The sequence below is a fragment of the Lagopus muta genome, chromosome Z (assembly GCF_023343835.1).
Source record: "Lagopus muta isolate bLagMut1 chromosome Z, bLagMut1 primary, whole genome shotgun sequence".
NCBI lineage: Eukaryota > Metazoa > Chordata > Aves > Galliformes > Phasianidae > Lagopus > Lagopus muta.
In genome coordinates, this window is record NC_064472.1 from 21,570,367 (window position 1) to 21,597,268 (window position 26,902).

Here is a 26,902-nt window from a genome sequence, read left to right on the forward strand (position 1 = left end):
GCGCGGACTGGGGCGCTTGGCGGCCCCGCGCCCGGTCGTTCCACTCCACCCGCAGCTGCGCGCTCCTCGGCCTCAGTCGGCCGTCCCGGCGGGGCCCTGCCCAGCCCCACTCTGCCGATGCCTCTCGGCTGCGGCCGTGCTGCACGGGGCCGGGCAGACAAAAGGGCCGGGGCTGGACGGCGTGCCCGGGTGACGCCCTTGGCTCCTGCGGCTCGCCCGCCTTCCGGAGATAACCGGCGCGCAGGTGGGCGGCTCGGCCGGGCCGGCCCGCCCGGAGCTGCGGTGGGGAGCGCGGGAAGACGATGGCGAGGGGTGCGGTAGCTCAGCTCGCCTCCTGCCCGCGGTGAGGCGTGAGACGGGCGCGGTGCCGGAGGGTTTGACAATGAGGGAAGGAGCGCCGTCTCTGTATTGAGCGCTGTCTCCTGGCGCGTCCGGGGAAGCATCGTGGAAGACGGCGAGCGGTGAAAAAGGGAAGGGAGGAGCTGCGCCGTGCTCGGGGCACGGAGAGCGCGAGTTGAGGCCGAGGGCCGGGCTGGGTGGGCACGGGTTGTCGCTGAGCTGCGGTGCTGAGCGTGGATCTGAGCTGCAGGGTGAAAGGAGGAGATGGCTGCTTACCGCTGGTGAGCTTCTGAGAAATGACAACTGTGTGCGGGCTGCGTACTGCGAGGCTGGTTCTCGGGGGCTGTCATTTCCGCCACATTCAGGGCGAGTCTTCGGGCTGAGTTAGGGTTGGGGGTCCCAGCGGTTAGAAAAGCAGATTAAAAATCCTTCTTTTCACAAAGTTCCCGCTGCTGTAAATTAATTGATCGACTCGGTTATGTTCTTTCTGTATAGTCACTTTCATTGTTTCCCATTTTGTGTCAATCCAAAATGCTGCCTGACTGACCTTCTTTGTCCTGAACAAAACAAAAACAAAAAAAGGGGGAAAAAAAAAAAAGTATTTGAAGGATGAAAGTTATTCCATTATGCAGAAAATAAATAAATAAATAAATAAATAAAAGATCTGTCCTTGCAATTTGTATTTGGAAACTGAAGATATGTCTGTAGGTAATAAGGAAGGATTGATATTCATTTCAGAATTGATTTTTTTTTTTCATCATTTGTCATATGTACATCTAAGAATAGTCAGTGCAGTTTGTTAAATGTGTTATTTTATTTTTTGTCAGTCGTCATTTAAGTGCCCAAGTAATTGTTTCACAAAAATGAGTGATCTCAAAAGCCAAATAGAGACCTCCAGGTCTCAGAAGTTAAGCACGTGGTTGTAGGAACATTGAATAGCAAACATCCTCAGAAGATGTTTTTAGTCAGTACATTTTAAATGTGAAATTTAAAATTGAGTCTGTAGGAAGTTTCAAGCTGCATGTCTTATGTTAGATAAAATGGCATTGAACATTTAAATAGTTCATTTAAAAACAGACAGATTTGGAGAAGGAGATTATCTCCAGCTGAGTACCTTCCCTATTAGAATTCAAAGATTAATATATTTCAACGAAATGTGTAGAAAAAGGCAGGCTAAGGCATACATTAGTAAAGTCAGCACGGTAGACTCTTTACTTTCTGAGGCTATTACGTGTAATGGAAAAAAAAGCAGAAGTGGAAAATGTGACTAAAATAATTCTGTTACGCTAAAATAATTCTGCAGGGCTCGTGATTCTAGAGTCTTTCTGTCAAAACCTTCAAAATCAAATTTTGAGCTGTAAGGAAGATTTATATAGTGTCCAGGGAAAAAAAAAAATAATTTTACAAAAAAAAAAAAAAAAAAAAAGGAAAAAAATAACCTAAAAATTGCATGTAATGGCTAATTTTTAGGTTTTCTTTCCTGGAAAGGTACTCTGAACACTGACTTCCTTATTTATTATACTGAATACTCTGAACACTGAATTCCTTATTTATTATATTGAATACTCTGAACACTGAATTCCTTATTTATTATATTGAAGACTGTCCTGTTCAATATCTTTATTGATGACCTCGATGAGGGCATCGAGTGCACCCTCAGCAAATTTGCAGATGACACCAAATTGGCTGGAAGTGTGAATCTGCCTGGGGGTAGCGAGGCCCTACAGAGGGATCTGGACAGGCTGGAGAGCTGGGCTGAAGCCAATGGGATGAGTTTCAACAAGGCCAAATGCCGGGTCCTGCACTTTGGCCACAACAGCCCCAGGCAACGCTACAGGCTTGGGGCGGTGTGGCTGGAGGACTGCGTAGAGGAAATGGACCTGGGGGTATTGATTGATGGTTGGCTGAACGTGAGCCAGCAGTGTGCCCAGGTGGCCAAGAAGGCCAATGGCTTCCTGGCCTGCATCAGGAACGGTGCTGCCAGCAGGAGCAGGGCAGTGATTGTCCCCCTGTACTCAGCTCTGGTGAGGCCGCACCTCGAGTGCTGTGTCCAGTTTTCAGCCCTGCACTGCAAGAAAGACACTGAGGCCCTGGAATGGGTTCAAAGGAGGGTGACAAAGCTGTGAGGGGTCTGGAACACAGGGCTTATGAGGAGAGGCTGAAGGAACTGGGAATGTTCAGCCTGGAGAAGAGGAGGCTCAGGGGAGACCTCATTGCTCTCTGTAACTTCTTGAAGGGAGACTGTAGTGAGCTGGGGGTCGGCCTCTTCTCTCGTGTCATCAGTGATAGGACCAGAGGGAATGGTTTCAAGCTGCACCAGGGGAGATTCAGGCTGGACATTAGGAAGTGTTACTTTTCAGAAAGGGTGGTCAGGCACTGGAATGGACTGCCCAGGGAGGTGGTGGAGTCACCGAGCCTGGGGGTGTTCAAGGAAAGACTGGATGTTGTGTTGAGGGACATGGTTTAGTGGGAGCTATTGGGAATAGGTGAACGGTTGGACTGGATGATCTTTTAGGTCTTTTCCAACTTTGGTGATTCTATGATTCTATGATTCTATGACTTTTCTCTTGAAAGGGAATCAAACCAGCAGTAAGGGAGCTTGGGGGAAGAGTCAGGAGGATGGCAGGGAAATCTGAAAACCTCTTAGAGTCACTTTCTTGTATCTTATTATTTGTGAGCTCACTGCATGTGTACGCTTTCCTTAAAGTATCGAGTCCAACAGGGTCCAACACCAGCAACAGTGAGGTCCAGACAGAACACTCAGGACATCTTTCATTTTCACTGTGCTGTGGGGGCTACACAACCTTCTGTGTGTGCCCATCAGCAGTTGTCTTCTATGGACAAAAGCAAGAGCTGCCGCCACCTTTTTAACTGCAACAGGATCTACAAAAGTAATTTATCTTCTCAGCAGTGTTTGCTGATCAAAACTGTTCCCTGGACCTGCTGAGTTAAATGTGTTGGGACTGAAAGCATTTTGTGGGTCTGAATTACACCTAGAGGCTATCTGTTGGATTACACTAAAAAAATCAGATAACATTTTTTTTGAGGACATAGTTGTCATTCTCTCTATAAAGAAAGAAGTTGGGAAATTGGCACAAGATGATCCTTCCAACTCAAAGCCGTTCTATAATTCTGGGATAAGTAACCATGGAAGCTCTGTCAGGGGAGGTTGAGTGTTAGAAAAAAGTTCTTCACCAGTGGATGGCTGGGCTCTGGAACACTGGAACAGGCTCCGCAGGGCAGCGGGCACAATCGCGTGCCTGCTGGAGTTCAGAAACATTAGGACAGCACTCTGAAACACTGGCTTTGAAATTTGAGTGGTCCTGTCGTTGACTTGGACTTGATGATTCTTGTAGGTTGCTTGGGATGTTCTATAATTCTAAGAAATGCCAGGCTTGGAAAAATTTGTCTTGGGTTATTTCAAAAGTCTGTCAAGATCAAATGTAGGAAAGTGTATATGATGGGACAAACTTTTAACTTTTCAGAACAGTCCCATGCCATATCATGTAGGTCTTGGGGACTTGCCAACACAAAAGACAGTTGTCATATGATTTTGTGGAAAAAAAAAAATTCTGCTAATGCATTTTTATGTTGAACTTCCCTCTTATAACTCTTTGATCTCTTCTTGAATTATGTCAGAAGTAGCAGGGGGAGAACTGATCACTGTTCATTCTCTCTGTGCTGCTTGTGTTTGTATAACTTTCTTAAAAAACTTCCTCTGTTTGTTTGTTTCTGTCAGGGAAGAATCCCCATCTAGTTGTTCTTTGAGTGGAATTAATCCCTTACTGATCATAATTAACCTGGGAGAAGAGGAAAGGGATTTGCACAAGTGGAAGAATGAAAACCAAGAGAGTTGTAATGGCTGGGAGCAGCAGAACTGCACATAGTATGTGTGTGCATCACCTGTTACAGAGTCTACTGGTCTTCCTTACACCTTTGCTCAGCCCCATATTTTGTATGTACTGTCATCAGTAACTGCTGCAATTTCATGAATCCCACCTTTTTCTAGGTTAGGTATGGATATGCTGAGGAATACAGAACCCAACCTGGAACTATGCAGGTCACCGAGTTCCATTTTTCTGTTTCTTTCAAGTCTTTTAACAGTTTCTTCTTAAGATGATTTTCTGTACATCTCACAGCAGTGTCATTTTTTTAAGGACTTTCTGGTCAAATCAAACAGATGACATGAGCTGGCCCCTGTCTACTTAAAAGACCTTCAAAGAATTCCAGTAGGTTACTGAGTTATGAATCCCCTTTTTGTCAAAGAGGCTCTTTTTCAGTATGTGTTAAATATGTTAAATATGCCTGCATACTTAGAAACCCTCCTCGACATTTTTCTGTCTTGCTGTACTGCCTTCTTTTTAATTGGAGTCAAAAAGCTATTTTTAATTTGTTATCTGATTACACTGACTTACTGAATTGTCCTGATGGTAGCAGTGTGTGGTGTTTGCACAACAGGGCATGGACTTTGCATGTGTTGGATTGCAGGCATGATAGCGCTTATGAAGCGTTCTGCAGAAACCTGATCTTCTGTGTGGTCCACTCCAGAATACTGTGTGCAGATAGATTTCTCTTATGAAAATCAGTCAGAGCTGCTTCCAACTTGCTTTTAAAGATTACTGGGGGGACATGAGTAGAGTATGCAAGTATAGCATAAGGCCTAGGGGTTTGTGCTATGTGAAACTTGCTATGCATACCTGTGAATTTTTACTTCAGATCTGCATTTTTCTTTAATTACACAGAATCACAGAATCACAGAATCACCCGGGTTGGAAGGGACCTCAAGGATCATGTAGTTCCAACCCCCCTGCCTGGCAGGGCCACCAAACATACACATTCAGATCAGGTTGCCCAGGACCCCGTCCAACCTGGCCTTAAACACGTCCAAGGACGGGGCATCCACAACCTCCCTGGGCAGCCCGTTCCAGGGCCTAACCACTCTCCTAGTAAAGAACTTCCCCCTAACACCCAACCTAAATCTTCCCTCCTTTTTTGATTGATACAAAGAACCTTTTCCAGTTACGTTACTGTTGTTGGTGATAATTCCACCAAAGAAACCAGTAAGCATTTGTTGAAAGATGCTAAGGCTGTGAAACTAGAATAGAGAAAAATATATTTCTCAATAAGGATTCTAAAAGAATTTGTGTAACTTCCTTCTTTTTTTATTTCAGTTGATCTGAAGAGCTAACAATGTACAGAAAGATGAGCAATGTAAAATTTACTGTGATCTGAGTTGCAAATAATCTTTTTTCTGAAAGATGCAGTGACAAAACTAATTATTTAGTGTTGAAAGATTGTCGATCATCTTCTATTCCATCGAACACTGTTTAATAAGAGCAAGTTTCTTGTTAACATCTGTGGAACTTTAGATTAGGAAATACAAAATATGCTGTCCTCTTGCCATCATGGGATCTGTCTGTCCCAAACTCTGTCATGACACAGAGCCAAGTTCTTTGCCAAGGAAAATCACTTAAGAATTCAAGGCATGTATTCACCATTCCAGACACTGTCAAGAGCCAAACTAATGAAAGGGCTGAGAAGTGAAGTGTAATCATGACTTCAAAAGTGTTTGTCCAGCAGGAAAAAGTCATTACTTAAATTCTGTGGCTGTGGTCCCATTCCTTATTCTCAATTGAAATAATGCTGTGATTTAACTCTGAGTGATATAGCTGTACTTTGTTCTTTCTTGGACTTCTCTTTTTTTTTTTTCCCTGTTCTTTTTTCTGTCTGGGGTTACTCAGTCCTCTACTGACTTTGCTTGATTTTGTTCTTCCTTTACTCTAAAATAAAAAAGAAAAAAGTACTTCTTGTTTAAATCTGAGTTAAAACTCAGTGTAGATATACTTTGAATACAAGCAAAGAACTTAGACAAACTTTGTCTATTTAATTTGCATCTTAAAATCCATCCAATTACACAGACCAACTGCAGTGCATCCAAATTGTATTACTTGTTGCTGAAATCACACTGTAGTGTTTCTGAAATGCTTTTTAACTTAAGTAGGTCTTTGTTTACAGGAAGAAAAAAAAAAAAAAGGAAAAAGATGTACCACTGAACCCCTGGATATGTGTTTAAAAACCATTTGGATGTGGTGTTTAGGGACATGATTTAGTGGAGGGTTGTTAGGGTAGTATGGTTAGCTTGTGGTTGAACTTGATCTTCAAGTTTTTTCCAACCTGTGCAATTCTATGATTCTATGATTGAATATGAGGCTTGGTTGCTATAAAGGTTTACTTAAATCATGCCTGTCTATTACCATTTATATATGTTTGGTAGCACTCACAGGGAAATGCCAACATATGGCATATTGTTCATGTATTAAATAATTGTTCCTGAGGCAGCTTTTATATTGCAGTAATGGAACGTGCCTTTTTTTATTATTTAAACAAGACCACTAGGTGGCGTTGAAATACCGAGGCCCTGTGAGTGCTGGTTGAGGTCACCTGATGAATATGGTCTCCAGGTTCCCAACGCTTGCGGGGCGCAGTGCTTCTTGCAGCCTCCAAGACAAGGAAGTATTGTTTTACTAAAATCTGCTATTTCAAGAGTTTGAAAGAACAGAATGGTCCTGTTGCTGCTCTCATTTTTAAATTAGGTGTTGTGACAGTGCTACATAAAGTAAATTACAAGTTGAAAGATATATTCATTGTGTTTTACATGTGTGGTGGTTTTTGTGCAAGAAACCCACGTGTTTTGATGCAATTTTTAAGCTGGGAGCCATTTGTTGTTGTTTATTTTTTAACTTACAGAAGCGCACGAAGAGTGTAACATCCCATTCTGTTTTAAATTCATGAGTGCAAAAAAATAAAAAAATGTGGAAAAAATATATTCAGTGCTAACCCATCTGAATTAATGTATGCCTCTCTTTTTGCCTCTTGTATTCTTATTTTAATTTCCTTTCTTGACTTCCACTTTACCCCCAAAACTGTTATCCCAGATTTTTCATAAGGAGTGAATGGCTGCTCCAAAAGCAATGGCTCCTGTTTTATTCTATGATGATCTCTGATGCCACAACATCAGAGGCAGATGTTGATGCTATGGCAGTAGAGGTTGAACCTTCCCACTGATATCACGCCACATGTTGCTGCTGTGACAGATGGCAGCAGAGGGTCAGTCTGAGAGAATGGCATCTGACATGGAAGGGCACATGAAGCAAAGGTGTGTCATTGAATTCCTCCATGTGAAGAAAATGGCACCCATTGACATTCGCTGACGCTTGCTGAATGTTTGTGGAGACCAAACAGTGGACATACGCACAGTGAGGTGGTGGGGGGTGTGTTTCATGATCAAAGAATGAGTCTTGGACAGAATCACAGAGGGCTTGGAACTTGATCTTTGAGGTCCCTTCCAACCCAAGCAATTCTATGATTCCATCCATTTGCAGTGCGAATGCATCGCAGTTAAATGAGACTGCAAACTTGAATCTGCTATAAGGTAATCATCAGTAGTAGGATCATGGTTGCAGGTTTTTATGTTTTCATTTTCTAAAGCTGGTGCTACTCTTTGCTACTTCTGCTTCACAGTCTGAGGTTTTTTTGTTAAATAGTGCATTGTTACAAAGGGTTGTTTGGCATCTTCCAGATGTGGAAAATTGTTTTTAAACAAAACCAGACTTACATAAATGATTAGTATGCTTAAAGTATTTACTGCACAAGTTAAAAATCAGCCCATAAACTTAATTACTTTCTCATCTTTGCAGCAGTTATGTTGGCTGCTATACTGCTGTAAGAGAGTATAATAAAAGTCCTCCTCCTTTTTAAAATCAAATTGTGTTCATATTTTCCAGAAGCAGCAAGTAATCAAATCTTAGATCTGTTGGCAAAATACATTACCTGATGTTGTAGCAAAAACAGCATTGATTGCAGTCTGCAACTTAGAAGATTTCTTTCCTTTTTAAAAATCCTGTTTCAGAAATTGCTACTAAGCTTTTACAGCTCGCACTGCTTTTGTTAGAAATTGTCATTAATACTAGCAGTCATCTAGAGGCTTTTTTTCTCAACCAAACTCATGCATCATATGTATTTTCAGGCAGTGATGCAGGCTTAGATGTCTTTTGGTAATCTTCTCATCCATTTTTTATGCTAGCATAACTGTTTTGAAGCTACACATTATGGATAAACAGAAAAAAAAAGGTAGGCCTGGTCCATTTTTTTGTCTTTTTGTGGATGGCATTAACAGGTATGGTGCAGTCATCATACTGGAGGGAAGGGATTCCATTTGGAGTGACCTGGATGTGCTTGAAAGGGACCATGCAAAACTCATGGCGTTCAGCAAGGCCAGGTGCAGTCCTGCACTTGGGTAAGTGCAATCCAAAGCACAGACATAGACATAGGCTGAGGGAAGAATGGCTTGAGTGGAAGTCTATCAAGAAGGACTTCAGGGTGTTGGTTGATGAAGAACTGAGCATGGGACATTAGTGTGTACTTGCAGCCTGGAAAGCCAGATGTACTCTGGTCAGCATCAAGGGGAGTGGCCAGCAGTGTGAGGGAGGGGATTGTCCCCCTCTGTTCTGCCCTCGTGAGACCCACCCACAGTAATGTGTCCAGACCTGGGGCCCCTGGCATAGAAAAGATGAGGAGCTGTTGGAGTGGGTCCAGAGAAGGGCCACAAAAGTGATCAGAAGGCTGGGGCAGCTCTCTTCAAAGGCAGCTCTGTGAACTGGGCTTATACAGCATGGAGAACAGAAGGCTCTGGGGAGACCTCACTGTGGTCTTCCTGCACTTAAGGGGCCTTACGTGAAAAGTGAGAGGGACTCTGTCAGGGGCTGTTTTTTGTAGAGCAAGGCGTACAAGTTCTAAATTTAGACTCTGTTTGCATTAGATATAAGGAAAAAGTTATTTACTATGGTGGTGAATTATTGGAAAATGTTGCCCTGCCCCTGGAAGTGTTCAGAGCCACACTGAGTGGGGCTTTGGGCAACTTGTCGCTGCCTACAGCAAGGGGAGTTGGAACTAGGTGATATTAAAGATGTCTTCCAACCAAAGCCATTCTATAATTCATTTTTTTCACCTGTATGTTTTCTTGTCTCTTTCTGAAGTATGATCCTGCTGGTAGTTACACTGTCATCACAGATGGAGTCATGTACAGGGCAGAAATAAGTGGCAGAGGATGGAGTGGGAAGGAAGAGGCATATCTTAATGCTGAATGTGGGCCTTATCCATAACCCATGCTTGTTCAGATATGTCAACAGTTCCACATTGCACTGCAGACAATTAAATGTAATGTCTGAAAGACTGAACTGGTCAGTTCACGCACTGGTAATAGCGTATCCATGGCCACATAGGATAATTGCAGTATACGCGTAATCTTCTTTACAGACCTACATTTGTTTATTCTTCTGCCTAATTTAAACTGAATCATTTTCTTATTGCATAGTTTGGATAATGGCTGGCTCCTCTATAATGCTGCTGCCATTTACCAAAAACAACCCTTTTATGTAATAACTGCAGCATGTTGCTTCACTTACTTTTTGAAGAACACTGCTTGCTGCTTCATCTGGTTCCTACTATTATTAATATGATTTATTTAATTTCTTTTCCAGTTTGTGTCTCAGAAGTTAAGGTTTCTCTCAGTGGCACAATTTACAGTCACATCTTCTAATAACATGACAAATAAAGCTACAGAGCATCTTTGAAACATAATTATTTTAGCAGTGTTCTCCTTTCTTGTTCTCCTCTTTATATTCTGTTTAATCTTTAATTTTACATTGCTATGATTTCTATGCTTCTCTCTTGAACAAATAAGACATTCTCAACTTTATCGTTTGATATTTGAAGGTTGGGCATGTGGTTATAATTTCAAGTGAACAACAAATATGAAGTACTAATCCACTTAAAGAAATAGCTGGAATAAAATTTCACCTGTGCACATACTGAAGTTGCATGTGGCTTTTCTTTATTCTGATGTGAGTCACGTTAGCCCAAAGTACGACTGGCAGCAAAGTATGTGTTTTAAAATGTCAGTTTGAGTTGTGTTCAATGGTTGCATATAGAGATTGTTTTTACTTGAAATGTTATTATATCGTTTCTGAAAGCCCACATTGGTTTAGTGAAAGACTTGTGAGTCCTTCTGAGTTTTCTCTGGCTTTGTTCTACATGAATGCCTGCTTCATTGCATCAGAGGGGGCAAAGTATCAGCATTGCAAAACAAAGCCAGTTTTTTGTGTTTACTTGTGTCTCGTGGGTGTAGGCAATCACTTGATGGAATTTATGCCAATCATTTATAAAGCTATTGATTTTTATGTGTTCCACCATGCAATTAGCCAATCTACAAAGAAAATCAGGTGGTCTGATCTTTTTTTGTGTGCTTAAAAGAAGTGCTTAGCAGCAATTAGGGGCTCTTTATTAATTAAACTCGTCCAGCTTTATTAATTGATCTTGTTTGACAGGCTGAAATTAAATGTTGCTATGACTATTTAATCACTGTTTCTGGGACTGTGTTGTTGGACAGTAGCAGAGCTGTGTTTTCTCCATGTGAAAACAATGAATTACAGAAGACTGTATGTTCCCCTTAAAAATAGTATCAGCCTTATATCCTTCACCTTAGCTTAGCCATCAACTTTTTTTTTTTTTCAGGTTGTTGTTTTCTTTTGATTCTGCTTCATTTCTATTTTGACTTTAATTTGGCACATTTCATATTCCTTCTGACAACCTTTGGAGGGTGAAAAGGGCAAGTTCAGAAACTGCTTTGAGGAGGTTGCATCCACGAGGTGTCAGAGCTGCAGTGTGATAAAGACTGACATAGCGCTGTCCAGTGGGAAGCAGACTTAATGAAGTGCTGTTCTGTAATAGATTTTTAGATTCAGGGTACACTTCAGTAGTTCTGGATTCTCGGAAACTATTTCATTCGGAGAATGCTAACACATGTTCTTTTGTTTTCATGAGAGTAGCTTCATTTATTAGAAACTTCTAGATGAGATTCCAAGTTGCAGTAGTCCAGCGGAGAAGCTGGTGACACGTTAATGTCAGATCTGAATTTGTACTGGAGAGAGAGCAGAGATGGAAGGAATGCTTTTTATTCAGGCTTTGTTTTCAGAGTTTGGTAGTTGATATTATAGAGGGTTATATTTCTGTATGCCAGTAGAAGTTAAAAGAAAGCATCTTGTCTACACTGGTATGGGAGGATTTGAAGAAATGATAATAACAAGGGGAAAAAATATCTCAGCATAAAATGTAGATTAGGGATGTTGCCTTTCATTTAGGTCCTGTATAAATAACTTTGACTAGGCCATACCTAGAAAATTCCTCTTTAAGGCCAGTGAGACCTTTTATTTGAAATCTTTCCTTCGAACAGAAGCTCTGCATGTGGTTCTTCTTGGGTTGCTAGCACTTTGCTGATCTGCTTCGCTTTTCCTTCAGGCCACAATTGCTTGTTCTTTTATGTAAGCTCTCTGCAGTATTATGCCAAAACCTTTCTAAGTACACAACCAGACTTGTTTTGCTATAACATTAGTGTAGGCGATTGACTGATACTAACAGAAAAAGGTTTTTCGTAATAAACGGTGTAAAAACAAAACAAAACAAAACATCCTTTCCAGTAATGAGCAATCTGTGTGTTCCTATATTTCTTTAGTTTTGTTTGAAAGTCAAAAGTTGTCATTATTACCATAGCAATATATTATTTTGGCTTTCAAATTATGTGAATGAAATTGGAAGGCAGATAATAAGCTTCTGCCATTCAGAGCTGTTCTTACTAACTCAGAGATCTGGTCCTTGTTACTTTTCTGAAGGTGTGGATTGGTCTCTTAAGATACTAAAATCTGTGGCATTCTACTTCGTGAGTGCAAGCTGTTTTTTAATTACTATCAATTCGTTATGTTTTTCAGCAAATAATTTATATGTAACTGAGATATTACTGTGATATGTTTTGGGACTGCGGGTTTTTGCTAGCCAAGTTTCAGTCAGTTGCCCAAGCCTGGCTACTTCTTTATACAGCAAAGCCGATGTTAATTTTTTGAGTCCAAGGAGATGGGAATGTGGAAACCAGTATATCCAAAGCCATAACTTTTATTTGGATTCATTGATTTAAGATATATCTTTTTAGTATTATCACAAGAATTATTGAAAAGTCAGCCAGTAATTGCACTGCACAGCTATGATCAGTTACATATGTGAATTGTTCTACTAACTAATGCTGAATTATATTTGATGTATACAAATCAGGATTGATAGTATGTAAATTGCAGTCAGCTTGCATCCTCTTCTGGCATTAGACTGAAGCAACTTGTATCAGAACTACAAAAATTAGGAGCAAATTTTCAACAAAGTAACAACTAGAAGTTTTCTTCCTATGGCTGTTTACGTGGCAGACATGTAAACAAATATGAAATAGTTACAGTGAACACAAGCAGACATGGGTGGTTTTTTTATCTTATTGTATGCATATTTGTAGTTCTCATCCGTCATAATTTGCAAATCACTGCAGAAAAATGTAAATACTGTCTGTAAAGTTTCAGTAACTGAAATTCTGTTTTCCTAAGAAGACTAAATAGTAACAGTCTATTTTTTTCAACATCAAAGTTTTTGCCTCTGTCTCATATTTGGCACTGTATGGAAAAGGGTGTAGACAAACCTCTGACTTACCTAAAATTAATTTTAAATAATAAAATAATAGCTGTGGATGCTCCTGATGTAACACATGATTTTAAGTAGGACCCTGTTCTTACTGGTATAAAAATACTTTGTGGTTGTTAAAGGTCTGCTGCCTGTTTAATATTTACTATAAACTTTCTCACAAACTGGAGTCTTTACGCAAAGATCTTTTTTCCTTCTTTCAGGTCCATTGGGCCTCGGCTTTTTTTGGGAATGACATTAGGAGCAGAAATCATTAACCAGCTCAAGGCTTCTTCGTACATAGCATCAGGCCGAAACCTTTTGAGATGGGACCTGTCACCAGAGCAAATTAGAACAAGAACAGAAGAACTAATCAGGAAGACAAAACATGTATATGATGTTGTTGGGAAGCTTAATATTGAAGAAGTGACACATGAAAATACCGTACGGGCTTTGGCAGATATAGAAGTGGAATATGCAGGTTAGTGTACGCTTTCTGTGATTTTTTTTTTCAATAGTGCATTTTCAAGCCTGATAAGCAGTGCCTATCTCAGTTGCTGTAGAATTTGACTGAGACGAGCAACTCAAAAGTAACAATGGAAAGACTAATAAACTCCTAGTGGAGAAAAGGTAGTGGAAGAGAATGGAGGAATTTTGTGAATGCTTTTTCAATAAAAAAAACCTACACACTTTTACATTATGTCCTATGAGGACTTGAAGCAGTGCAGTAGAGGTATTGGTCTTGTGATCATGTCTAGACTGTCCTGAACAAATTACCAAGACCTTCCAATATACGGATGCAGTGTATGGTCAAACACAAGTCACTCAGATAACTTCTTAATAATCCTCAGAGGAGGTGGAACAATAAAAATATGGCTTTGTTTTGGAAAACCTATAATACAGTGGTTGCATGTTTGTAATAGCCTGTGTAATAAGATATCAAATTCTCTGAAAAAAAACTGCAGTTGAAAGAGAAGTGCTGAAAACAGGCACTCCAGCATGGAGATCAATCTTCATCTTCCAGAAAGGAACAGCCTGTAGCACAAATGATTGTGTTATAACATTAGCCTATTGCTTTCACATTACTTTAACTTCACAGTTCGGTTACATCCAGTGAATTGACTGGAATTGATGCTGGCAGATAGACTGACTAATCTTCATCCAAACAGAGTCCGGACAGATTCAGTTTTAATTGTATAAATGTGTTTGGTATATTCTAAGTCATTCTGTCTATGTATAAACCTCTGTGCTTTAAATTGAATTAGAAGGCAAGTCTGTTTTACTGAGAAAATAGTGGCCATAAGCCTCTAAGCAGAGCCACTGAAAGTCACGTGTTGTCTGAGATGTACTTTCTTCTTTACATTGCCATTGCTGAATTGAGTCATATCTAACCTTTCCAGGCCATTTATTAAAGCTGTATGTGAAATTACCAGGACTTACTTCTGAAATAGCTCGTGGCATATGATATATTAACACAGCATGATTTTGGCTAGGATCTTGGATTTTTAGTCCCGTTTATCCCTTTCTCGGGTGCATGAAAAATATTCCCCCAGTAACTGGAGTTCATGAACTGAGGAGATGCACATTACAACTGGCCTTACATTATCCTTGGAAGATGCCAGAATTAAATTTGTTGTTTTGAACCACAGTGGTCTGAGAACAGGAGAGGAGAAAACAGAGTTTTCAATGGTTTTTAAGAGGAACCATATGACCGTTTGTGCATTCTGAAGGTTTCTGAAGTACTGAGAGTAGTCTCCGTGCTTTATAAACAACTTCAGAGTAAATAAAATTTACTCTATTTTACGGAGTTTTTACAACACCATGTTAAGATATCATTAATCTAAACCATCATTTTTGAGAGAGGAGAATGAAAGCATAATTGACTTTTGAGAGAGGAGAATGAAATTATAATTGACTTAACTTAATTCAGCTAGTCAAAACAATTCATTTCTATTTAGCACTTCCATTCCTTAGAAAGATAAAGTATTATTTAGTAAGTAAGATTTTACTTAATCTCAAAAGAATATTCTAAAAATATCAGTAGCTTACAATCTCTAGAAGTTCAGAATACACATCTTTTTGTTACTGGATTGTTTTTCTAAAACATGTAGATGAAGATAGTGATTTGACACTCTTCTCTTGTACCAATTTAAAAATAACTTCAGGACAGATGGGCATGTTTGAAAGGTTTGGAGTACTTCACTTTAAAAACTAGTATGGAAGCCTCTGCCTGCTGTGAAACATTGTCAGTCTTTACTTGCAAATGTTATATCCTCCAAAAATCATGTATCCTATTTATACAACCGTCAGTTGACTTCACAGAAGTACAAAGGTGGTAATTAGTCTTAGGTAATGGATTATTTTTGTAAACTGTTTATTTGTTATAATGTTATGCAATTCTATCCCATGACTCATTCAATTTTGTGTTAACTCATGTCCTTCAAGCCTAATTTAAGCATCTGGTTGCTTTGGATACTTGTTTCTTTTATCTTCTATAAATATCAGAAGAGGGAGGGAAGGTTTCTTTGTCCATGATATTTCTAGCCTTCTAAGTGTCGCTGCCTTTTATTTAAACAGTGGAAAGAAGCATGTTGGATTTTCCCCAGCATGTCTCACCTGACAAGGAGGTACGCTTAGCAAGTACAGAAGCTGACAAAAAGCTTTCCAATTTTGATGTGGAGATGAGCATGAGAGAAGATGTGTTTCAGAAGATTGTTTATTTGCAGGTAAATTACAATAAAGAAGTGTATATGCACAGTGCTTTTAAGATCCCTGTCACTCCTTAAATGAACCTTGTATTCTTCATCTGCACTGTTTACTTTGTGGGTCATATTTTATTGAAACAGGAAGAACATTTCTGTTTATTCAAATCTATCTAGTAACATTTAATATTAATATCCAGACGTAATTTAGAGGTAATGCAGGGAAGCCATCAAATGTGAACCAAAAGAGACATATACATTTGTCCATGGTGCAAGTGAATCTTTCCTTTCAGCCCTGCCAATTTAAAAATTGTCAGTGATGCTAATAATATGTAGGTTGCTCCAAAAGTAGTACCTGCTATTTATTTCTTATTACAACCTGTTACAACAGGTATGAAGCACACAGTAGCAGTATTTGACAGAGCAGATTTTCAGCTACAAAACACTCTTCTTTAACATACTCACCACCATGAGCTATGCATTTTCGCTGGTGATGAGCAAGAGCCTTCATACTGTGCTCGTAAAAGTACCAGTGGAGGTAACTCACTGTCACCACTGCTGAAGTGCACCACCCACTGCCACACTGTGCTCACATCCACTGTTTGGTCTCCATAAGTGTTCACTAGGTGTCAGTGAATGTCAGTGGGTGCCAGTTTTTCTGCATGGAGAAGTTCAGTGACACAGCTTTGCTTCATCTGCACTTCCTTGATGAAATGCGTCTCTGCTGCCATCTGTCATATGACAACAAAATGTAACATGATATTGGTGGGAAGATTCAACTTCTACTACCACAGCACCAACACCTACCTCTGACATGATGGCTAACAGAATAAAACAGGAGGCATTACTTTTGGTGCAGGTCTCATACATTGGAGCCCTGTTTCTTGATGCAATTGTCTGTACTTTTTGCAGTGTTGAAATGGATGTATGAGTATCAGAGCACCATAGTAAAGTACATTTCAGTAGCACTGTTTTCTGTATTTTCAAGGCATATGTTCTAATGTTTACTTCTAACTGGATGTTGTTATATACATGTTTGTGTAGGTGTTTAAGAGGATCATTTTGAGTATTTTCTGCTATGTTTTGACAGATAGTGCCTTATGTTGAGGTGTCAGTTACTGGAATCAGTTGCTATTAATTAAATGCTTGATATATTTTATTTTGCTGCAATTTTCTCACTACTGTGTATGGTATACACAGATAGATCTAGGGCTAACCTACCATACTTGTGTATTCATCTGTTTTTAGTTCACAGGTATTTCTGTTAGTAGCTAGTGAAACTGATTGCTATTATTAACTCTTCATTATTTTCAGTTCAACTTCTTCATAACATCGTTTTCATGTAATGCTTGCTTTGTTTTCCTTTCAGCAATATTTGACTTATATAATAGTTACAATTTCTGTTTAGATCTCCCATTAGTGTTTTTTAGATTGCTCTTGGCATAACTGCAGCATGCAAGAATCTTTAGCGTTCAGTTAGCGCTGTAGGGTAGTGACCTGCACTAAGATCTCAGCGTGTGTCAACTTCATAGCAACCATGAAAGTAGTAGTAATACCTTTTTTCTTCAGAGCAGTTGTGAAATTGTCAACAGTGGCAGACTGATAGTTTGATTATTTCCAAATAACAGTACAAAGTTCTTCTTAATTTCTACTAAACTTCTAATGCTTTATGCTGTTGGAATCTCTTAGTTAAGAAGTCAAGTTCCAGGTCAAAAAGAGATTTTGACACACAGGAATGTTTTCCTGCAATCTTTTCATCAGTTTAAAGAAGCTAGCAAAATACCTCGGCTAAATCAGGCTTTTCATCACCCTTGTGTTCTGTTATAGTTCCGATATAATAATTCATATTGGAATTTTTATGATCCTATTCAGGGGACAGTTTAAATGCGGTGAAGAAAGTGAGGCCCCATGCTCTTGCATGTTATTTATAATATAGTTGCTCCACTAAAAGATGAATAAATATGCCACACTCAATTGACTTTTGACTAATGACTAAACTTTCATTGGTTCAGCTTTATTTAGGGACTGTTGATGGTGGAAGATCTGTAAAGTTTTTGTATTTAACTTAAAAAATGAAAATAATGTAGCCTTTTTCTTTTCTGCATACATAAGGGGAAACATTCTTCATAGGTTTATGTTATCAAATATGCCCTGGAACTTACTCTTTAGAAAACTTTTATTTTGGCATTTGAAACCTGCAATAAAAGTGAATTTGGTGGGGAAGCTATCATGTAAAATTTTCTTATTCCCAACATCTGCACATGTTGGCTAGCACAGGCATGCTTAAGAATGTTGCCAGTCTTCTCCACCCACACATATTCAGGAATCTCAGCTTGTTGTAAACAGCTGCTGCAGTTTTTGTTCACAATATTCTAAGTTATTCTATTTCTTATTCTGCTTATTTCTCACAGAATAAAGTAGCATGGTTGTTCAAAACTTTGAGATGGTGTATAAAATTAACAACAATCACCACTTAAAAACTTCTGGGAAATTCAAAAATTTCATGTGTGTAGTATACTCAAAATTAGCACTTCTGTTACGAAGGCTGTTCGGTGAACTGCACAGAGCATCCTGACCAGACAGAACTACAGAGATGACTGCAGAGAACACTTGGCTCCTTGTTGCTCACGATGGCTTGTCCTTAAAGACCTGATAGGTCTTTCTGAATGTGTACTGTCTTTGACTTAAGCACATCTATGATACAGATAAACTACTCAAAGGCTACAGTAAATACTGGAAGCTATTTAACATTGGTATCTTGAAAGTGTATGGAGAGGTATGTAGTCACCAAGAGAAGAATGTAGAACACTCCTTTAGTTTTCACTCCCTTTTTCCCCCAGTTATCTTCCTCGCGTTTAGCTTTATGTAGTAGGCACCAATATCCTCTGGCTTTAGGGACATAAAACTAGTATTTGCGAGTTCTCTCTTTCTTCCTGTGTTCGGGCCCAAGAGATTTTCAGTAGTGTGGCAGTTCCATTTTTGATATATGCGTGATATTGAGGCTGGGAAATCCTTCACAAGGCCTTATTAACCAAAACTTTTCAGAATCCTCTGTCCTTAACTGCTATAGGAGTTCATTTTTACAGAGAGTAGCCTGCTCCACTTTTTTTTCATCATTGTTTCTGAGCCTTCAGCACAGTAAGCACAATATAAACATTAATGAACTGACAGCCATATCCTGGGCTGCATCAAAAGGAGCATGGTCAGCAGGGCAAGGAAGGTGATCCTGCCTCTCTGTCTGCGCTGGTGAGACCTCACATAGAGTATTGTGTCTAGATGTGGAGTCCTCAGTACATGAGAGACAAGGACGTGCTAGAGCACATCCACAGGAGGGCCACAGAAATGATCCAAGAGGTGGAACCTCTCCTACAAGGATAGTCTGAGAAAGCTGAGGCTGTTCAGCCTGGAAAAAAGAAGGCTTCAGGGAGATGTGATGGCAGTCTTTCAGTATCTAAATGGAAACTACAGAAAGGGAGGATATAGGCTTCTTGTAATAGGACAAGGTGAAATGGTTTCAATCTAAATAAGTATAGATTTCTGTTGGATTTGCAGTGAGATTGGTAACACACTGGAACAGGTTGCCACAGCTGTAGGGGAAACCATGTCCCTGGAGACATTATATAATGTACAATTGCATTAATATTTAGTGGTTCTGTTATAATGCTTCTGTGACTTGTGATTCTTTGCAGTGTAAAGGGAAAGCTTAACCATTCTAATCTCTTACATGATTCTACAACCAATCTACACTACTTTTTAGGTCTGTACCGTGTGTAGCAGAAGGAGATATTGCTTTTGTGCTGTCATGTAAATTATTTTAAAATAGCAGTTGGCAAAATATCTGTTTCAGGGTTGCCAGTATTATTCATTTTCTCCTGGAATGCAATTGGGTTCTTACCTCTTATTTTTTATCATTAAAGAGTTAATTTGCACTGATGATTGTTAGTTGACACTTGTACACAGTTGTATAACTCTTTCATAAAATTTGCATGTTTCAATGTTCTTATTTTTTTAGATATGCTAGCTATGAATTAATTGTATGTAGGTAAGCTGGTTAGGTTGTTAAGACAAGTCATAACTAATCCCAACACCTTCCTATTTTAGAGGTGAACTTAAAATAAAATATGAATAGAATATGTCCTTTTTAGCTAGTGCTGTAGCTTGCATCTTGTTATAATGTTCTTTTTTAGCTACTGGAAGATAAAATTATAATGTAAAATGCTATTTTATAGCAGTATTTACAACTTAGGATAAAATCACAATTTTCTGAATTAATTAGTTTAGCTTTGATCAGTTGGAAGGAAGACCCTCATGATGTTGGTACATGTTCTGTTACAGCTAGTGTCTTGTCTCTTAATATTGGGTGCTTTAGAAAATGATCATTCAGGAATCTCTGTAGCTGTATAACCAGACACAGAAGTACCTTTTTATTTGTTGCTGTGGATTGCTTTGACCAAAAGCAGAAAGATCTATAAGCTTCACTTTTATACTATTTGAAGACCTTCAGTGAATGCTAGAAGCATTTGCTTTTTAAGATTTTTTTTTAATTAGTAATATTATTTTTAATCCCTTCAATTTTTAAACTATGATATTACCTTATGGCACTGATTTCTGCTAGTTAACGATATACAGAAAAGCTGTATCTACGTAAGGAGCTTTAGTATACTGCAATCATAACTAAAAGGGTTAGCTTTTATGACAGCATATAAATGTGCTACTTAGGAAAAGTGTATGCAGAATATGCCTCTGTTCCTGCTTCTGATTGAGGTATTCAGTAAAAGAAGATTTCATGCTACATCAATATGAGAATAATGTTATAAAAAATAACTTTTTGGAAAATCCTTCATACTATAATTCATGATATTGCATTGTTTCTATGATGCCTATAAGAAAGATGGGAGGGAATCTTTTTCAGGGAGTGTAGCAGTGCAACAAGGACTGATGGCTTTAAGCTGAAAGAGGGTAGAATTGGATTAGATATTAGGAAGAAACTTTTTTACTCAGAGGAATGTGTGGCACTGGCACAGCTGCCCAGAGAAGCTGTGGTGCCCCATTCCTGGAGGTGCTCAAGGCCAGGTTGGATGGGGCCTTGGGCAGCCTGAGCTGGTGGGAGGGCAACCCTGCCAGGAAAGGGTTGAGACTGGATGATCTTTAAGGTCACTCCCAACCTGAGTGATTCTGTGATTCTGTTCAGACCCTTGTAAATTCTTAGTGTGTGTGTCTCACTGTATTGTAGATTAAATTATGCTGTACTGTCATTTCAGCAAACCTGCAATCTTGAAAATGTAAAGCCTGAAACAAAGCGGTACCTAGACAAATCAGTTCAAGTGGGAAAAAGAAATGGACTCCATCTTCCTAAAGAAGTACAACATGTAAGTATGGTTCTTAGTTCATAAATCAAAGAGAAACTTGTCGAAGAGATTGTATTATTCTTGTGTATTAAGTGTTTGTGCCTATGGTCTTGCTTAATTACTGCTCTAATCTTAACTGTTCTTAGTTCTATATCCATCTTCTAAACTCTAATTATCATTAGTTTTTAAAATTAATTTGTTGGATTCCTCACTCAGTAGATAGAGGTAGTATACTTGACTTTTTTTGTTTTGGTCCAAATTAGATTCATAACCAATGGCTTTTCAAAAATATTAATTGTGAGCCCAAGCTTCAGAAGCACGTATGCAGTAACTATTATGAAGTCATAGATATTTTAATTTCAAATATTAACCATCATTGTAAAATGACTCCAAGATTTCAGCTCTAGGTGACTTCAAAGGAGCTTTGAGAATCTTGAGCCCATTCGAGAAGAAATTAAGCCTGTAAAAGCACTTTTCAGTTCTGAAAGTCACAGAAGTAAACTTGTTAGTGTTTGAGAGACTGACATAACTTTCTTTAAATTCTGAACTGAAGTTGTGTAACCATCAAGATTTACGCTTCTCAAATAGATTTCTGTCTTTTCTGAAAAAATCATTCTTTGTGCACATACTTAAGTTAGTGACAATGTTGTTTCATGTGTATTTGCATTACCAAACAGCCACCAATCCTAACGGGGTTTTTAAATACTTTATAAGTAGATAATAGTTGAGCTATATTTAAGTAAAATTTCCACTAGTTTTATTCTATGCCAAATTTCGTGTTTGTTTGGTATTTTCATTACCTGTGATTACAATGTTCGTGTGAACTTGCCAGTAAGGGGCAGTCATGCTATAAAATACATTAGAACATATTTCAGATAGGTGTACATGAGGATTTTAAAGTGAATTTGGAATGCTTTTATCTTGTGTGGGTATTCTCTTTTCTGCCTGTGCTCTGGTTCAAAAAATGTTTTTTAATTTTCTGAAATTGTTAGAGCACTAGGCTGAGCCTTGGGCTCATTGGCAACTAGATTACTCGAGACAAAAGAAGGGTGAAAATGAGCTCAGGGACAGGGGAGACGTGATACTTCCTGCAATATGTTACTCATCCAATAGCGGTATTCAGTGTAGGCTAGCAGAGAACCTAACTGGAAAAAAATTAAATACTGTTAATGTGGAAGATAGTAATTGTCAGTTGATTTCTTTTTTCTCCACTAATTTTAGTTTATACCCAATATAGGAAATAATGAAAATGAAGAAACAATTAAGTGAGCTGTGTATAGACTTCAACAAAAACCTGAATGAAGAAAATACGTTTCTTGTATTTTCCAAAGAAGAACTTGGTAAGTACTATACTTGCCTTTTTCCTTTTCTTCACCTTCCAGTATTGCAGGTAGTCTTTTATTGGCCCACTGAACGATGGTTAGATAAAATGAAATTCCAGCTGTATTCCATTCTTAATTCTTCCCCAGTTAGAGTGTAGAATTACAACTTGCAGATGTTTAAAATGTCTTTGTAGACCTGTGCTTACTGAAGTGTACACCTTGCATAAAGTTAGCATATCTGCCCTACCTTTTTATTTCTGTAACATTACTCATCTTTGCTTCTTTTCTCAGTTCTCCAATATCAGGCAATCCAGCATGTGTTACGTTCTTTACAACTATCTGAATTTTCTGTCATGCGAGATATTTAAGCCACTGAAATCATTTAAATTGATCTAGAAGTCATACAATCATACAAGGCTTGGGTTGGAAAGGACTTTAAGGCTCATCCCATTCCAACTGCTGTGAGTAGGGTTGCCACTCACCACATCAGGCTGCCCAGAGTCCTATCCGTCTTGGCACTGAATGCCTTCAGGGATGGGGCATCCACACTTTCTATGAACAACCTGTTCCAGTGTGTCATCACCCTCTGAGTAAAGAATTTCCTACTTGTACCTAACCTAAATGTATTTCACGTAACAGAAGACTTAGAGATGCATTTCTGGAGAGCATAGCATAAAAAATAAATTAAGATGCTTTCTTACATCATGATTTGTTTTCATCTGGTATCTTTACATTTTTTCTCTTTTGCTCACTACTATAGCGTTTCAAAATTTATTTTATTTGGCTTATTAGGAAATAATAGCATTAATGGTATTAAGCAGACAGAAGAACTGTATTTCTGTTTAAACTCCTGATGTCAAATTAGGTAGCAGCAAAACAAATGCAATAATGTAACAAAAAAAAAAAAAAAAGAAAAGAAAAAAGAGGTGAGTAGATAATTCTGGGAAATATTCTTTATTCAATTGTGTTCTGTAGAAGGCCTGCCTGATGACTTTATAAAGAGTTTAGAGAAGACTGAGGAGGACAAATATAAAATCACATTAAAATATCCTCACTATTTTCCTGTTATGAAGAAGTGCTGCATTTCAGAAACAAGGAGAAAAATGGAATCTGCCTTTAACACAAGATGCAAAGAGGTACATTGTATATTGCCTTTTTTTACAAGGTAACAACAGGGTTGAAATATGGACATTCAGATGTTAGATTTGAACTCTGTATATTGTTTAGTACTGTGAAATTAAAGCCTGTTAATATGATCTTCAGCAATTCCTTGCTTCACATGTATGTACATGTATACATCTTAAGATGTCAGTGGGTGCTGTTGATATATGTGGCATTTTGAGAAAACAGTGACTTTCTCTACAGCGTTCTGTAGTCTCTTGCACTTACTTCACAGATGGCACAGTCAGAATATGACTTCTCTAGACCTTCATGTTCTTCAGGATGGCAGTGATTATTTCAGTGTTCTAGTTATGAAATGTAATTACATGTGAAATTAATACACTGCATCTTGAGGAGGTATTTAATGATGTGTTAAAAAATCACTAATTTATTTTTAAAGATTCATTTAATTAAATATATATCTGGAAATTTAATTTGTTGGAAGAAGAGATAATTTCACAAACAATTTATTTTATACTGATGAGAGCAGCACACCTAAGTAGGTACAAAAATAATTAAAAGGCTAGAAAAGAGAGAAGTGTCTTTCAGCCGGCGATTGTACCAACCACTCGTTAGAGAACAATGTTGGACTTGTGCTTTTGTACTTGAAGTGCTGTGAGATGTGAAGATCAGAAATTGAAATGACACCAACAGCTGTAAGTCAGAGCACTCAAAGGAGTATGCTGTTGTAGCTAGGGGGGGCAACTTCAAACTTGGTACATTATACATACCTTGATTTATTTATTTTTCTTTTTTCCTGAGAAATCTTGTTTTTCTAGAAATCAAGATAACACAGTTATGTTTTCAGCTTCTCAGGGATCCTCTACACTATCTAGGTCAGGGCCTGGGGCTTTTTGTCTTTCAGATCCCTTTCTCTGGCTGCTATTGTCAGAACACTGACAAACAAGTAAATAAGCTTTGAATGTTAGCACAATAGCTTTGCAGTATGTCTTAACCACTAACAAGCAATTAAGAATTTTGTCAGCTGTGTCCCTGTCATCTTTTACATTTAAATGGTTGATAAATGAAATAATATTTTTGCAAGAGTCAAGGATTTGTTATCCTTAAAACAACTGATATATCTTTTGATTAATTGAAATAGATTAATTATAGTAGGGAATGTAATGGCTCGGATTGACTGAAGAGCTAGATTATCTAGCTACTTGTGTTCAAGTGCTTTGAAAAATTTCAAAAATCTCTCTAAGCTTATGGTTTTTTTAAAATTTATGTTTTAAAGTGTCTTATTTTACATGTTTTCTATTTGTAATGATTATAGATATTTATGTAATTGTTTGATAATTAGATTTCCTGGTTTCACTTCACAGACTTGCCTGCTTTCTTTTTTAGGAGAACACCAAAATTCTTCAGCAATTGCTTCCACTAAGGGCAAAAGTAGCAGAGCTGCTTGGTTATAATACACACGCCAACTTTGTTTTGGAGGTAAACACTGCAAAGAGCACAGATAACGTAACAACCTTCTTAGGTTTGTTCTAATTTATGAATGATCTTTTTATATTTGCACTAGCAGTATGGCTCCTCAGCAAAGAAACATTGAAAGACACGATTGGCAGTAGTATCTATCTATCTATTGCCTCTGGGCCCCTGGTTTTTATATCATAGCTGTACAAATTGCTCCATGGTATGGAAGTATAAGATAAAAATCTGAAAATAACTGCTTAATGATAGCCAAAGAGAAAAGCTGTTATCATTCTCTGCTGCACCATGCAGTTATCTTAATTTGGACCAGAATAATGTGTGCCACTGAAGTAGATTCAGTTTCAGAAGGCTGCAGCACAGTTGCAGCTTTTCGTTCCCTTTACATTAGCTGCAAGGTTTTGTGCCCATGTAGCCTTAAGTGTTTCTTTCTGTACATTGATACAATAGCAATGAGTATAATAAAAAATCTGAGTGTGTGATGATGTTAGTTCAATGAACTATATAAAATAAATTAAACTGGGAATGACATGACTCCTCTGAAGACAAAAGCTCTCTAGTGGAATTCGATCTGACAACTGAGATACTTTGACAGTGATGCAGATTTGTATAGCCTGTTGATTTTGGGGAACTTTTACTCACTTTAGTGAAGAAGATTGTATATTTAGATATCGCATAAAATCAAAACCCCCAAAACTAATTTGTACAGCAGTAAGTTGTTTGGTGATAGTGTTTTGTTTTATTTATTTATTTGTTTGTTTGTTTATATGGGGGTAAGGAGGTTAAAATGCATCTCTACCTTTAATTCTTTCTCATTTCTCATGTTATGCTGTGGCAGTATCAATTATCTGTGTATTTATAAATTAACTTACCCTTTGTTTTGATTTGTAATTCTTAAAATTGCCTGAGTTTTAAAGTACATTTGCAATATTTTGAACTCTTTTCTATCCAGTATATTTTCATAATTCTGCATAGGATTACATTATACTGTGTGGATTTTTAAATTTGTTATGAAGCTGACACACCTCAAAATGTCCTGGTTATTGTGGTGGTGACTTTAGCTTTTTACAAGTATTTTACTATTCAAAAATATTTTGTGGTAATTTTGGTAGAGGGAGAACTTTCATCAGGTTGTCAGCTTTAACTTAGTAATTTTGTTCGATATTCAGCCAAAGCATGACAGTATAATTTGCTATGTTTTGTTCATATATATACCTGTTTTAAACCAATGTTCATAAGTTGATCTTATGGCTAGGAGGAAAATCTACCATTTTGCCCTGTGACATACTCGGAATTTAGTGTATTCTGGGCTGAAAACTATTAGTATTTATCAGTCATGTAAAAGTATATAGTGCCTTATAGTCATACAAGAAACAGGAGTGCCAGTACTCAAATTTTACACTCCGTATGCCATGACAGACCATTAACCTCAAATCCTAAAGAAAAGTGTAGTTCGGAAATATTCAGAATACAATAAACACAGCATGTACTTCAAGGAAGTTTCAATAAACTTAAGTATTTTGTATTCAGTGTATTGGTTTCATAGTGCTATGGCCCTTCCTTTTCCAAGAAAAGCTGTATTGGAAAAAACTGGGATTAATAGGTTTGATATACAGTGGCTGTGGTAGAAGAGTAGATAGCTATCATGTAGCCAAGAGCTTTTGGTTTACTGCTGTTCAATAGGACTATAGCTAGAAATAGATCAGAATCTGATTTTAAATGATCTCAAAAAAAGTGTTGGAATCCTTCGTTGCACTTCCAATAACTAACAGTAGTAGTGTTTGGCTGCTTCTGTGGAAACACATTGAAAAAACTGAGGTTAGCCGAAGTAAAATAGAAAGCTTCAAGCATGTGTCAGGTGCTACTTTGTGTGTTAAGTATTACATTCCATTTTTTTTATCTTTGAATAAGTCCAAATTTATCAGAACCTTTCACAGTACTGCTAAGCCCCTCTGTATTTCTACATTGCTTACAACATGTATGTGTTAAAACTCATTAAGACAAGAAACCAATTTGCTTCCTGTTCATCAACAAATAGAAAACTCAA

The 26,902-nt window shown here is 38.1% G+C and overlaps 1 protein-coding gene across 3 annotated transcripts in view; it reads left to right on the top strand.

Moving 5' to 3' along the window:
• The window catches only part of NLN (neurolysin), a 37,381-nt gene that overhangs the window by 122 nt on the left and 10,357 nt on the right, over positions 1-26,902 (top strand). The window contains exons 1-7 of one of the 3 annotated variants that reach the window (XM_048930660.1): positions 1-244; positions 13,113-13,369; positions 15,466-15,614; positions 20,852-20,959; positions 22,176-22,278; positions 23,236-23,396; positions 24,769-24,904. In XM_048930660.1, the coding sequence (XP_048786617.1) occupies positions 13,141-13,369; positions 15,466-15,614; positions 20,852-20,959; positions 22,176-22,278; positions 23,236-23,396; positions 24,769-24,904 (886 nt within the window). In that variant the 5' untranslated portion in view covers positions 1-244; positions 13,113-13,140. Of the gene's footprint in view, positions 245-287; positions 344-13,112; positions 13,370-15,465; positions 15,615-20,851; positions 20,960-22,175; positions 22,279-23,235; positions 23,397-24,768; positions 24,905-26,902 lie in introns of those variants that run through there. The other 2 variants (XM_048930658.1, XM_048930659.1) reach the window with 2 other exon arrangements.